The 15,936-nt window shown below is 35.5% G+C and overlaps 1 protein-coding gene across 1 annotated transcript in view; it reads right to left on the bottom strand.

The window, feature by feature from the left end:
* Positions 1-2,474: 2,474 nt before the first annotated feature.
* atp2a2b (ATPase sarcoplasmic/endoplasmic reticulum Ca2+ transporting 2b) overlaps positions 2,475-15,936 on the bottom strand; it is a 40,855-nt gene continuing 27,393 nt past the window's right edge. Inside the window, exons 9-20 of the mRNA XM_048167362.1 lie at positions 12,680-12,768; positions 12,493-12,595; positions 11,855-11,986; positions 11,571-11,690; positions 11,224-11,442; positions 10,084-10,419; positions 9,241-9,461; positions 7,989-8,191; positions 7,794-7,879; positions 7,567-7,700; positions 6,546-6,663; positions 2,475-4,030 (exon numbers count right to left, since the gene is read on the bottom strand). Of these exons, the coding sequence (XP_048023319.1) occupies positions 3,761-4,030; positions 6,546-6,663; positions 7,567-7,700; positions 7,794-7,879; positions 7,989-8,191; positions 9,241-9,461; positions 10,084-10,419; positions 11,224-11,442; positions 11,571-11,690; positions 11,855-11,986; positions 12,493-12,595; positions 12,680-12,768 (2,031 nt within the window). The 3' untranslated portion in view covers positions 2,475-3,760. The remainder of the gene's footprint in view (positions 4,031-6,545; positions 6,664-7,566; positions 7,701-7,793; positions 7,880-7,988; positions 8,192-9,240; positions 9,462-10,083; positions 10,420-11,223; positions 11,443-11,570; positions 11,691-11,854; positions 11,987-12,492; positions 12,596-12,679; positions 12,769-15,936) is intronic.

The following is a 15,936-nucleotide window of genomic DNA, read 5'->3' as shown; positions in this document are numbered from 1 at the left end:
TGCTGTCACTTTTTGTATTTTCCTTATTGCACTACATATAATTAATAGTTTTTTTTTTTTTTTTTTTTACATATAGATAGATGAAAATTAGACCGATTCAGACCTTTTCAGAAGTAGCACATAATGCAATATGTGCATAAATTTGCAAAAATAAAAACTTTCGTGTCTCTATCACAGGCACTATAAAATGTGCATTCTGTTTTGAAATGCTTAATGTATGCTATTGTCAATTAGATTTTGGTCACTGGTTACATAAAAGATGCAGCTGTGTTTACATGTAAAATAAGATGATGTCATTGTAATTGGACCATATTCGAGCGCCAAATTTTGTCTCTGACGCCTTCAAGTGTCCAATCTTAGAAATTACAGCCGAAGGGACCGCTTAGGACTCAAAATAGCCTACTTTCAATAAACACACACGTACGTATGGCATCTCATATGAATGAATGGCTTATTTGTTTTAGGGCCAAGAACAAAACACATATTGGCCACATTGGAATCTGGTTGCAGGTCATCAGGTCATTTGCATATTTGCTGAATAGTAAAAGAAAATCCTACTCCATCATTTATTTATTTTTTAATTTATTAAATGGCTTTTCCAAACAGATACACATGGAGAGACAAAAAACATGAATGTCAGCATTGGTAAAATTAACTGCAGAGTTTATTTGTAAAATGATGTGTTTAATCATATCATACCATTTAGCAGCAATGTACACAGCAAGTTGCTATATAAATATAGATCAAATTATTTGGCTAATTACAACTGAAAGCATGCATTATACTATATAATACATGTATATAAAACTATGACAATTTACACAGAAAAAATGCAGCAAACTCTCCTTGCATCAGCATTAGGCAATGGTGGACATTGTCATGCATGGTAGAAAACTGACGCTGCTGCTGCTGCTGCTTGCTTCCACACACACTTATTATTCTCAATTCTCTGTCATTTATTCGTTATTATTGAGTTTTTATTATTGAGTCCACTCTTACATGTGATCTGCAGCGCAATGGTGGCTATTTTCTCAACATGCAGGTTCTGATTTTCAGCAAAATGAAGCCACTCAAAACAGACATGCACAACACAGAAGCCTGAGGTTTCCCAACACAAGCAGAGGCAGATTCTACTGAGCATTAACTGACAAAAGAAAGAAATTAAAAAAGATTATTGTTTTAGAATGAAATGGAAAGTGCACTATTAAATAAATATTTAGCATATAACCAAGTATAAGGTGTAAATAATTGTCAGTATGATTAATTGATACACAAGGCAACATTTACTAAAAAAAAAACCAAAACAAATTCTGATGGCAATAGTGTTTTCATTTGATTCTTATTTATGCCAACATCCAAGTTCAGTTCCTGAGCAAGTCAGACCACAGTGTACGGACCATTCTAATAAAAACTAATGAATTCATTTCATTCAGAAACAAGACTAAAATTATACGGGGTAAAGGAAACAATCACGCTTAAAAGTAATTTGACCAAGTCTTTACGATATATTACTTCTTAAACACATCATATATTGCAGTGGAATGTACTCAAGCTGATATGGCAATGTGTTAAGTACAGCTATAAACAGCCGCAGTAGTCGTAGAAGGAATTTAGCAGAGTTACATAGCAGGGTTGGTCCATTGTCAGAAAACTTGAGGCTTCTGGATATTGTTGTAACGTGTGGTGGAAAGGAGTGTGTAGCGGCAATGATACTTTCTTAAATGGAAGTCCACTGAATGCTAATAAAGGCCCGTTTACACAAAAAACAATAACTAGATAAGGATATAGTTCTAAAAATTGTTCTAGATATAAAAGAATAGCAGAGTCGACACCACAGCTATAACGATAATGGCAGCGAGAAACGATATCATTGGAATCAATTTTTTTTTTTTTCAGCTGAGGGGCGATTAAAAAAAAAAAACAGCCAATCAGAATACATCCTGGTTCAAAGCGCACAAGCATTAAAAGCAGCAGGCAATAAAACCTGCAGCGCGCTTGAATAAATAGATATCGTCCGCTGGTGTGGACATTAATACAGTTATCGTTATAGTTATCATTATTGGTGTGAATGGGCCTTTAAGGGAATGTGAATGGTTGTTCATTAAAATACCTGACAATTCCACACCAAAGGCATAGTCAGGGACATGCATCCATTTCAGCAAGCAAGAATTAGTGTAACGCGATAGACAACTAAATGACAAAAAGCTTTGTTAAAAAAAAAAAAAAAAAAAAAGAAAAGAAAAAAAAAAAAGTACTTTGTACCGTTCGGGTATATGTGTACAAATATACAGGCCGTTTTACCAGACTGGCTGGTGAGGGCCGAACTAGAGGCGGCTTCACAAGGAAACCCCTCCCAGCTGTCAATCTTGTGCTCAGCTATGTAACTAAATCTCTGTACATTAATTTCATTTATTCAAGTATAATTGCTCCTAAAACTTGCCGTGTTGCATTGTAGGAAGGAACAGACCAGCTAGTAAAATGAAGACACGCTTTTTAATTCAAATGGTTCATGAGTGCATTTTCTTAAAAGTAGAAAAAAAGGTAGCATGAAACATTTTGGTTTTGCATTGTAAAATTCATGTTGTTTTGAATGCAACACCTAAACCCTTGCTTGTTTAATTTTCTACTCCTTTGTCTCTGACCTGAACCCAGTAAACGGTAACATTTACATCTTTTGTCCAACCCACCCCACCCCAAACCAAAACCTCTCAATTAAGTTAATGCAAATTCATTCAATTATAAAATACAGTGAAAAACACACAGGAAAAAAAAAAAGAACTTAAAACAGATTTGTTAGGGCCAAAAGAATCTGAGTTTTCAAATAGAGGCACACCTCATGCAGTAATGTGTACAAGCGGTGTAAAGCTAAGTGGGGGGGGAAGCAACCAGAGAGAGTCGAATCTGACAGTCCTGAGGTAGCTGTACTCTGCCTAGTGCAGAAAAACTGGCTTTACTAATCAAAAGTGTCAGGTAATAGTGGAAACAAAATGTATCACCATAAAAAATGGAAGTTATTACACATAGGGAAAGACATACAGGTACAAATCATACATGAAAAACCACACAAAATGCATGCGAAATACATAACATGCAGCTTTCATCTGAGAATTTGACCGTGAAGCATTCAAACATTCAGTCCCATACTCTCTTTCCCATGCTGCTTTGCAACACCATGCTTGTCCATTGGCTCTGAGCGATGTTCACGCCGAAGACACAAAGGTAAACATTAGTAAACAGTTCTTCTGTCTTGTTCTTTCTTTCTTTTTCTACCCCACCCACTCTACTCTGTTAGCAAAATAAACCAAAAATAACAAATGAACAACTGCATAAAATAGTGTTAAATGTCTGTACACAAGCACTTTTCTCCATTCAGCAATTTGAACACATGATATGGGGGGGAAACAAAGTGGATATTACCGTTATTGATACTGTTTTGAAATGAGACGAGACAAATGATTAATTAAAAATGCAATAACAAAAGACTGCTTTCAAAAGAAACCAACAAGAAGTCCAAAAAATTATTAATGGTCACTAATACTTGAAGACTTCAGGTCTGTACGGTCTCTTCAATCACCAACGGACAGTTAAAAAAAAAAAAGAAAAAAGAAAAAAAAAAGTTATATTTCTATCTTAAGGTTATTTTTGTGTTAATCCTGTCCTTCTCGTACACATTCGCTGTTTGCGGAGGCACACTTTAAACGCACAACCACACATACAGACATACGTACACACCGTCTACACACATCTGTGCTCATTTCAGTCAAGACCAGAACATTTCGGCCAAGTTAGTGTCAGTGCTGTAGAGCCACAGCACCAGGGGGAGTGAAAGAGCCACGAAGGGCCAGGAAATGCCCTCCGTGCAGGTGCTGAGTGAGCAGGCCATGCCCTTGGGCTTGTCCAGTTCTTTGGGCTTGTCCAGGTAGTTTCTGGCCGCAAACTTGAGCAATTCATCCAACAGGATGACGGGCAAGGAAATCTTCAACACCATAAGCCACTGGGTCACGTTCAGTGGAGTGATCTGGAAGATCATCTGTAGAGAAAGCCCAGGGTAGAGTCACTACTAGGGATGTGCCCGAAGCCTAATTCTGAGTAGTCGTTATATTACAGAACATCAGATTTCACTTATCATGAGAAGATAGTAAGGAGAGATGACTGACAGGATGATGGCAGAGGATTTGTTGTGCAACAGATCCTGAGCATCACTGACAAATATCTTATCTTGTAAAATGAGTGGTCGGCTACCTATACAGAGAGTATTGCTTGATCTCGAATTCGTAAGCGAAAGTAAAAGACAAGCAAATATTCAAAAGCGCTTTCAATATCCCGCATATTCATAGAGGCTCCTTGATGCTCGCAAATTATACAGTCAAACCAAAATTTATTCAGACACCTTGAACATTTCATTCATTAATACAGTTTATTCACTATAGTTTAAAAAAAAAAATGGTAATAAAATATGACAAGATCTCAGAGTTAAAGCATTAGTTCACTTTCAAATAAATTTTCCTGATAATTTACTCACCCCCATGTCATCCAAGATGTTCATGTCCTTCTTTCTTCAGTCGAAAAGAAATTAAGGTTTTTGATGAAAACATTCCAGGATTATTCTCCTTATAGTGGACTTCAATGGCCTCCAGACAGTTGAAGGTCAAAATTACAGTTTCAGTGCAGCTTCAAAGGGCTTTAAACGATACCAGATAGGTATTGTAAGGGTCTTATCGGTCATTTTCGGAAAAAAATGTAAATGTATATGCTTTATATAAACAAATGATCGGCCTCCGCACTTTTGTATTCTCCAAAAAGCTTACGCTGTATGTCCTACGCCTTCCCTATTCAACTTGTAGAACGAACGCAGCGCCAGTTCCATTTTTTCCGTAAGTAGAATAGGGAAGTTGTAGGACATACAGCGTAAGCTTTTTGAAGAATACGAAAGGGCGGTTTTGGCAGAAAGCTGCACGGAAACTGTAATTTTGACCTTCAATCGTTTGGAGGCCATTGAAGTCCACTATAAGGAGAATAATCCTGGAATGTTTTCATCAAAAACCTCAATTTCTTTTCGACTAAAGAAAGGAGGACATGGACATCTTGGATGACATGGGGGTGAGTAACTTATCAGGAAAAATTTATTTGAAAGTGAACTAATCCTTTAAACTGTGTCAGAAAAAAAATTATCTTAATTATGTCAGATAACACTTAAGCAAAACATGGTCAGGACAAAGTGTCTGAATAATTTTTGGTCCCAAATTTTTGTCAATTTTACTGGTAAAAATTTGGGACCAAAAATTATAATAAAGATAGTAAAAAACATGCATAACTACTGAAATGAAATTTATATTTATTTTACTTAATGTTTACTAAATTGGAAATAATTTGAACACACACACACATATATATATATATATATATATATATATATATATATATATATATATATATATATATATATATATATATATATATATATATACACATATATATATATATATAAATGTATATATATATATATATATATATATATATATATATATATATATATATATATATATATATATATATATATATATATATATATATATATATATATATATATATATATATATATATATATATATATATATATATATATATATATATATATATATATATATATATATATATATATATATATATATATATATATATATATATATATATATATATATATATATATATATATATATATATATATATATATATATATATATATATATATATATATATATATGTGTGTGTGTGTGTGTGTGTGTGTGTGTGTGTGTGTGTGTATATAAAAATAAAACCTTTAAACTTGATAAATTATAAAGATTTATACTTTAGATTGTTTGATTTTGTAATCCTATTATAGTATTTTTTTTTTTACAGAAAAAGAGGAAACTGTTAAAAATGTGAATATAAAGAGTAAACAGTAATCAGTGCACTTTGCAATGTGCTAAGTATGGAAGCTTGTTTCCGCCACAAAATAAAAAAATAAAAATAAAAAAGGGAAATTACGACTCTTTTCAATTCTACTTTTTCTCCCTCACAATTGTATCACACAATTCAAAGAATAAAAGTCAGAATTGTGAGTTATAAACTTCACCATGTTTTATTATACAGACAAATAAAAACAGACAAGTACAGTGAAAACATTGTCTGCACTTTTTTTTATGAGTTATAATCTTGGAATTGTGATCAAGTCAGAACTGAGAGATGTAAACTTGAAATTCTTTCTTTTCTCACGTAATTGCGAGTTCATATCTTACAATTCAGACTTTTTTCTCAGAATTATGTGATATAAACTCAGAATTGTAAGGGGGGAAAAATACAGAATTCTAAGAGAAAGTCGCAATTACCTTTTTTAATTGTATTGCATAACTTTTTAATGTAATAGTAATTTTAATTGTAAAAAAAAAAGTTTATACTATGTATTAACAAAAACATTAGATTCTACAAAGACTGCAAAAAACAACAACAACAACAACCGATACACTGAAAATGATCATCTTATTGACCAAAATTGATCTTACCGGCAAGGGCTCCACGTAAAGGATAAAGAAGTGGAGGGACATGGAGAGGCAGATGGCTCCTAGCAGCCACACATTATCCCAGGGGGGCATGCGAAGCAGAGACTGGTTCTCAGAAACACTGCAATAGGACATCAAGAAAATAACATTGTAAAATTGATTGGTTGCATATTTATAATTCCCCACTTATGCCATTAACACCTGGTTTTAAAGGGATTGTAATGGTGATTGTAACTGGACACAGCCAAATACAAGTGTAAATTGAAAATGCATGTATCTACACTGTAGTGAACACACACGCACAATGCAAACTGTGGACACACACCCAGAGCAGTTGCAGCCACTATATTCCTGTGATGGTAAAGCTGAATTTTCAGCATCATTACTCCAGTGTCACATGATCCTTTAGAAATCATTTTAATATGCTGATTTACTGCTCAAAAAACCTTCCTATTATCAATGTGCTGCTGAATAATTTTGTGGAAATGTTATTTATTTTTCTTGTCAGGATTGTTTGATGAATAGAAAGTTAAAAAGAACAGCATTTATCTGAGATAGAAATCATAAGTAACACTGTAAATGTCTTTACTATCTTTTTAGATCATTTAATGCATCCCTGCTGAATAAAAGTAGTATTTCTTCCAAAAGAAGATCTTACACATGCTAATATTTCCTGATGAATTGCAGGCAGCACATCTGAAGTTTGCTTAATACATGTAGCCGCCACTAAAGCAACAGAGAATGCTACTAGAAACATCACATTTTGTGCTTAGACTAAAATTACACATACAAACATATTTTTTGGAAAACAACATGCATTATATTTAAGTGCTTTATCAACGTTGTTACTTGGAAAAAAATATCTAATTTATGTAGCCACAAATAATAATAAAAAATCCCTTTAAAATCTGATCACATATATGTCTCATCTTACTGCTTGTAATTGGATGAATTTTAATAGCAGATGTAAATAGAGCCATAACTGTGGCATTTTCAGGGATAAAATGTGGCTTTATGTACAGACCTGTTGAGGGCGTTGCACATCTCAATGGTTACTAGTACGGACAGAGCCATGGTCATTGGATAGGGAGACTCGAACACTTCACACTTCAGGCCCTCAAAATCAGGGTTGTCTGGTGCACACTGAAGGAAGTGGCTCTGCAGAGATAAAAATGATAGAAGTGAATTAAGACATGAGAATTCACATGTTTGAGAAAGTGTGCGTGTTAAAATGTAAGGGGAGTTTCTAACCAGTTGATAGAGGGTGACTCTAGGCCCATCTTCAGCAGCAATGAACCACCATGCAGCAGCACCTACAGTAGCAGCACCTACATAACCTTTAGGGGGACATGGAGAACAGAGCATGTCAAATCTTTCTTTACCCACAAAAAATTAATAACTAAAAAATAAATATTAATTAAAAAACAAAGCCAGTGGTGTACTCACAGCCAATGATCAGGTATCTAAAGAAGAGCCAGCCAGAGATAAGGGGCTCCCTGGCATTGCGAGGGGGCTTGCTCATGATGTCCAGGTCGGGTGGATTGAAGCCCAGAGCGGTCGCAGGCAGACCGTCGGTCACCAGATTCACCCACAGCAGCTGAACTGGAATCAGAGCTTCGGGGAAGCCCAGAGCTGCCGTTAAGAAAATACTGCCAGAGAGAATACACATTGTGAGTTAAGCGATTAGATAACAACTGGAAGAATGTCAAAAAGACCTTGGCAGTGATCTGAGTTTGCTCAAGGCATAAATTTCACAGTGTTGTCATTTATGTAGTATTGCTTTAAGGATGGAGACTAAATTGTGCCAAAACGAGATTTAAAAGAAATTGACTTGCTTCATTTGGCAAACAGGATCAATAATAAACCTTCATAAAACTATTTCATAAAAGCTAAAATACTAATACAAATGTAATATAATACAATATATAATTTAATAACCATTCTTTCACTTGGAAATCGATTAATACTAAAAAGTTTGATTAATAGTATTAAATCAAATTCGTTCACATCAAGAATGTTAACTAAGATGATAACTATAACGACAACTATTAGCTTTTTTTTTTTTTTTTTTTTACAAGCACGTGCTCCAGTTTTTTATTCTTTTATACTTAGAATGATTTTTACAATTACGTCTTTATAATTATAGTTATCATCCTTTGTGTGAACGGGTCTTAGTTCTGCAAGGGTGCATTAAATCGATCAAAAGTGACAGACATTTTGTTTGTAAAAATGTGCAAGTCTTTACTATTTCAAATAAATGCTTTTCTATTAAACTTTTTATTCCTAAAAATTTGCTTTCTATTCAAAATGAATGTCTTGAGCACCAATACAGCACATTAGAATGATTTCTGTAGGATCATGTGACACTGATGACTGGAGTAATGGCTGCTGCTCTACCATTACAGGATTAAATTACATTTTAAAATGTATTAAAATAGAAAACAATCATTTTAAATTAACTAATGAATTAATTTACTGTTTGTACTGTATTTTGATCAAATAAATGCAGCTTTGGTGAACATAAAAGACTTTCAGAACATAAAACATTTTCAAAAATCTTACCAACCCCAAAATATTTAATGGTAGTCTCAATACATACGATTACACATGTAAAATAGATTGCACGAGTCATTTTATGTTTACTTGAAATGGTTTAATGTGGACATGCCAGTGAAAAGAAAAAGGTTAAGAACCTTACCAGACCACCTCGCCGACATTTGAGGAAATGAGGTAGCGGATGAATTGTTTCATGTTATTGTAAATGGCTCGACCCTCTTCCACAGCGGCCACGATGGTAGCAAAGTTATCATCAGCAAGGACCATCTCTGAAGCAGTCTTAGCCACTGCTGTGCCTGACCCCATAGCAATGCCAATTTCAGCCTTTTTCAGAGCAGGTGCATCGTTCACACCATCTCCAGTCTGCGGGAATAAACACAGGATGGCAATTCAGTGGACGGAGAAAGGTTTTAACAATATAAACCATCTAGAAGAAATCCTTCCTCCATCTTTATAGTCATTTAATACAGAATTTTTTTTTTTTTTTACAACTGTTTAAAGGTTTGGGGTTTATGGGTTTTTTCTTTTAAAGAGATACTTTTATACAGCAAGGAGGCATTAAACTGACCAAAGTGACAGTAAAGTCATTTACAATTTTAAAAAGGTTTCAATTTCAAATCAATGCTGTTGTTTTGAGCTTTCTATTAAATCAATAAATCCTGAAAAAAATGTATTGTTTCCACAAAAATATTAAGCAGCAACTGTTTTCAACATTGATAATAAGAAATGTTATTGTTATCAGCCTATTAGAATGATTTCTTAAGAATCATGTGACAGTGAAGACTGAGTAATGATGCTGAAAATTCAGCTTTACTATCACAGGAATAAATTACATTTTAAAATCTATTCAGACAGAAAACATTATTATTTTACAATGTTAATCTATTTTTTTTTTTTACAAATCTTACTAACCCCAAACTTTTGATTGAAAGTGTATATAAAATCTTTCACTAAGTATTTGTTATGATTTCACAATCTAATTTACCATGGCAGTGATCTCATCGTAGGACTGCAGGAACTCCACAATCTTGGATTTGTGAGATGGCTCGACACGGGCAAAACAACGGGCAGTGATCACTGCCTCACGCTGGGCGGCAGCAGACAGGTCGTCGAACTCTCTGCCAGTGTAGGCCATAAGAGAGACATCGTCATCCTCACCAAAGATGCCGATGCGCCTGCAGATGGCGACAGCTGTGCCCTTGTTGTCACCGGTGATCATGATGACTCGAATGCCCGCTTGACGACACAGTTTGATGGAAGCTGCCACCTCAGCTCTGGGTGGGTCCAGCATGCCCACGCATCCCACAAAGGTCAGGTCCGTCTAATGAACAAACAGCAATTATAATACATGACTATTAAAATGAAAATTATGTAGCTAATTCACATATTTTAAAAATAATAATAAAATAGATAAAAGTGTGTGTATATATGTTAGTGTTGTCAAAAGTACTGACATTGATACCAAGTCGGTACTGAAATTTAAAAAAATGTGATGCTTTGATCGCTGTTGAGCGGATTCTTAAACATCTCCAATTGGCCATTGTGTTCATGCACTCATCAAATATGTCTGTGATTGGCTACGATGATCAACGCTTCAAAAACATGTTGTAAATAGACATCAATGACACTCTTTACTGAGCGCTTACACAGATACACATGGGAGAGTTTGAAAGCAGGCGTCTATCACCGGACTGGTCTGCTGGTCTAGCAGATAGATGCCCGCTTTCAAATGCGCCTGCTTTCAAATTCAAACACTTCCGTCAAGCGCTCCTGTGCGCTGATCATTGTAGCCAATCACAGACATATCTGATGAGCGCGTGAACACAATGGCCAATCAGAGGTGTTTACAAATCCGCTCAACACTCAAAGCATCATATTTTTAAAATTTCACTACCGACTTGGTATCGAATTTGGTACTTTTGACAACACTAGTATATATTAGTGTTGACAAAAGTAAAAAAAATTAAAAAATATACACATGAAAAAAAAAAACAATATATTTATATATACACATATACACACACACACACACACACACACACACACACACACACACACACACACACACACACACACACACACACACACTAATGTGTATGTCATAACACAATAATGATCATCTCACCTCATACTCAATGAACCGGTTTGAGTCCTCCAGTACAAGGCTCTCTTTGCTCAATGGGTTGTCTCGGGTGGCCAGAGCCAGACAGCGCAGTGTGTCACGTCCTGTGCCGTACTCACGGATCACAGACAGGATCTTCTCTTTAATACCTGCTGTCATGGGAACTTTATTCCCACCCACACGGATGTGCGTGCATCTGTCAATCACTCCCTCTGGAGCACCCTGCACCCAGAAAAAATGAGTTTAAGGAAGCTGCAGGTACACTGCTATACCACAACACATTTCAAAAGTGAAGTAGTTCTGTTTGAAACACTGGAGTGCTTAAGTCTCCCTGAAAAACATGATGTTACCTTAACAAACATCTTGCCAATGGATGAGCGAGCTTTGTTGGGGGTACAGTACACTGACATGGACTTTCTGTCACGGGAGAACTCCAGAGTGAATTCCTTCTTCATCAGTTGCTTGATGACCTGAGACAAAGAACGAAAGAATCCAACAAATAATTCAGAGATGAAAGCTGCCATTACATCAAACACAGAAAACCAATTTGGAAATTAATGTGGGCTTCCACAACCACATGACCCACTTGGGTTGCAACCAACTCATAATCTGCGGTTGGAAATGTATGACATACCGAGTTGCACGCGTTCGCCCTCTCAACCTTGGAAAGGCCCTTCAGTTCTGTGTCGAACACGTTCATTTTCTCCACCAGACATGTTAGAGCGGTCTCTGTGGCTTCTCCCACCTTCTCGTACACACCTTTGGCCTGAAATAGACAGAAATTCTTTAGAACTACTGTTTGATAATTAAGCGCAAGCACTATGGATCCATTACTAGAAATATTCTGGTTGATACTGACAAACTGACACTTGTTTTCATGTTATATAATACAATAAATGACCAAAGTTGTATAATATTTTGGGTTAAAAAAAAAAGATCATATTTAATGGTTCAAGTAATGTATATTATGAAAAACAAACATTGTGAGATTTGCAAAAAATGACTTTTTACAGCTTTTTTAATTTAATGAATTAATAAGTGACCATTAGCAGAAAAGTAATGTAATATCAGCTAATATAGATTATATATACATTTATTATGAATTAGATGGGTATTAAAATCATGGGAACAAATTTATTAACATGATATTTTCAAGCAAATTCATTCAATAAGTGACATCTATATGCGAGAAGATATAGTTCCCAGCATTAGTAGCTGTTTTTATGGATGAACAGAGGATGCTGCATTTACCAGAACATGTTAATAACTAACCTCGTTGTAATCTAGAGACGAGTCGTTGCACAGAGCACAGATGCTGGCCATTTCAACCAGACCATCATATTGTGAGCATCGCACTGGTTTACCTTCATGAAACCTGGAGCGAGTAAAAAGAGGATGATCAACAGAGGTGTCATGTGCACTTTGAAATATCAGTGTGCACATGGGCAGGGAAACTCACACTTGTCCATCAGGGGCATATGTGGAGCCAGTAATGGTGAACTCTTTCAGAGAGCAGCTGTTTCCATTTGCCTGATCCACAATGAACATCTACAATAACAAAAAAAAAAAAAAAAGAATTAAAAAAAAAAAATCTCTACCAGCAGGTGGCAGAACAACCCACCACAGATGATCTCTGATGTCTGAAAACACCTCATGAAAAGATCCCAACTCCACCTGACCTGAATATACCAGCACTACAGATGTAAACACTTTACATGACACTCACTTAAGAGTGAACCTGAGTTCAGAGGAGCTTTAAAACCCTGGCCAAAACATAAGCAACTTGACATTAAGGATATTTTTAAGCACAAAAGACAATCAGATTCCTGAATATGTCAAGGAAAAGAAGAGAATAAAAGAGCTGAGAGCGAGTGGGATGGTAAAGTGGAACAGCGTTGCTGCTAAAACCCAATGGACAACAGTTGAGAAACAGAGACAGAAGAGTGTGTGGGAGAGAGAGACAGGCACTAATCTCTAAGGCACCTAGTACTCTGGAGAAAGACATGATTAGCAGAAAAACTTAAACATGAAACACATCTGATATTAGCCATTTAAAAAAAGGTGATGGAAAAACAAAACCAAAAATGTAGGGCAAGCATTGGGCAATTTGTTTTATAAACACTTGTTATACTATGTGAAACTATCTTCATATCTTGATAGCAATTAATAATAGAAGTGGTCTAAATATTAAAACATCTACATATATCTTCTGTGAAAGTCTCAGGACTAAAAAAATGTTCGTCCGATCATTGCATTCGGTCCGAAGGAGGTCTGTTAGTTGTTTACGCTCATTATTATTGTAATATTAGTAATATTACGCTCATTATTTTTATAATTGTTGTGTGCTTTGAGAATCCTGACGCTTTGCAGAAGCGTTACACAAACATTTGTAGAATGATCTATTCACTAGTTAAGGATTTCCAATAATCATTTTGATTTAGAAGGAGTCACCAATGAATCATTCAGAACATTTTGAACCCAGAACCAGTTTGATTGATTCACTGAAAAGAACCAACTAAAAGAGCAATTCTAACAAGTCACAAATGTCTGTGGCTTTCAACCAAATTTTGATCTACTAGAGCAATAACTAGTAATTTTTTTACTTGTTTTGACACCCTCCAGGTAAAAATCATAAATATGATTAATGGTATATGAATGCAATATTTGTTTTTGTTTTTTTTATTATAGGCATTGGTTGATTACTTCTAATTTAGTAAATTATGTAAAATAAAGCATCCATATCAAAAATCCATATTGGTCCACCACTAAATATGATCTGTTAAAGGTGCAATGTGCAAAACTATGTTTTCAGTGGTGTATAGAGACCTTACATAATGAACTGTTATGTTTTTAATATTACCTTAGAATGAGCATTTCTATCTACATTCACCGCGGGTCCTCTTATAGGTTAAGTCGCCATTTTGCGCCGGCATGTTTCTACAATAGCCCTAAACGGACAAACTGCTCTACAGAGCGTGTTTGTTTGACACGACTACATCTTTGTCCCGTGTTGGCCACCGTAGCTTCTCTATATTGCAATTCACAACCTCACTGCTAGATGTCGCTAAAATTTACACACTGCACCTTTAAAGGTGCCATAGAACGTCTTTTTAAAAGATGTAATATAAGTCTAAGGTGTCCCCTGAATGTGTCTGTGAAGTTTCAGCTCAAAATACCCCATAGATTTTTTTTTTAATTCATTTTTTTAACTGCCTATTTTGGGGCATCATTAAATATGAGCCGATTTAGGCTGCGGCCCCTTTAAATGCTAACGCTCCCCGCCCACGGAGCTTGCGCTTGCCTTAACCAGTGCATAAAGTTCACACAGCTAATATAACCCTCAAAATGGATCTTTACAAAGTGTTCGTCATGCAGCATGTCTAATCGTGTAAGTATGGTATTTATTTGGATGTTTACATTTGATTCTGAATGAGTTTGATAGTGCTCTGTGGCTAAAGCTAACATTATAAATCTCTCCAACAGTGTGTAAAGAATGAAGATGTGTTTATGAATTACACAGACTGCAAGTGTTTAAAAAAAATGAAAATAACGTCAGTCTTGTCTCCGTGAATACAGTAAGAAACGATGGCAACTTTAACCACATTTAACAGTACATTAGCAACATGCTAACGAAACATTTAGAAAGACAATTTACAAATATCACTAAAAATATCATGATATCATGGATCATGTCAGTTATTATTGCTCCATCTGCCATTTTTCGCTGTTGTCCTTGCTTGATTACCTAGTCTGATGATTCAGCTGTGCACAGATCCAGATGTTAATACTGGCTGCCCTTGTGTAATGCCTTGAACATGGGCTGGCATATGCAAATATTGGGGGCGTACATATTAATGATCCCGACTGTTACGTAACAGTCGGTGCTATATTGAGATTCGCCTGTTCGTTGGAGGTCTTTTAAACAAATGAGATTTATATAAGAAGGAGGAAACAATGGAGTTTGAGACTTACTGTATGTCATTTCCATGTACTGAACTCTTGTTATTTAACTATGCCAAGATAAATTCAATTTTTAATTCTAGGGCACCTTTAATCGTAATGCACCTCAATAAGGCACAAGATTTGAATGTGTGTCTGTAGCGGAAACGGTGCAGGACGAGTTAATGGTTTAATACAAGTTTAATACATAGGGTTAGGGTTAAAAAGATTACATTCCTTCTGTTGAAGCACTGCTAATTTTAGAAGCACCCTTCCCATACAGTATTATTTTAGACAGTTGAGGCAAATGGTACGTTTAGGGTAAAAATTATTTTGGTTTAGCCACATCCTGAGCATTCACAGAATAAATCAAGCATAAACTTACTTAAAACCATTTCTATTAAAAAGAAAAAGCAAGCCTGATTCTAAATTTAACCCTTACACTAGCAAAAAACTGATTGAAATCAGCAGCGCTACACATTTAGCTTGCATGCTTGTACTGTACAGCCCCCAGCAAAGGCGCTGCTGTGGATCACAGGCAGATCTCACACACACACACACACACAAGGTCAGTTATGCAACACTACTGCAAGTAACTGACTACCGCATACTGATCAGATCTCACAGTCAAGGTGGAGAAGAACAGAGAGAGAAGAACAGATGACGAGAATCACAAAAGATGAGAGGAGTATACAGGGACACGATAAGGGGGAGAAATAGACAAATAAACCATGTCATCCTTTGAAAGGAATCCTGTCAAACAGGAAAACAACATAA

The sequence above is a fragment of the Megalobrama amblycephala genome, linkage group LG18 (assembly GCF_018812025.1).
Source record: "Megalobrama amblycephala isolate DHTTF-2021 linkage group LG18, ASM1881202v1, whole genome shotgun sequence".
NCBI lineage: Eukaryota > Metazoa > Chordata > Actinopteri > Cypriniformes > Xenocyprididae > Megalobrama > Megalobrama amblycephala.
The sequence above is the reverse complement of the archived record's forward strand: the minus strand, read 5'-3'. Positions and strand labels throughout refer to the sequence as shown.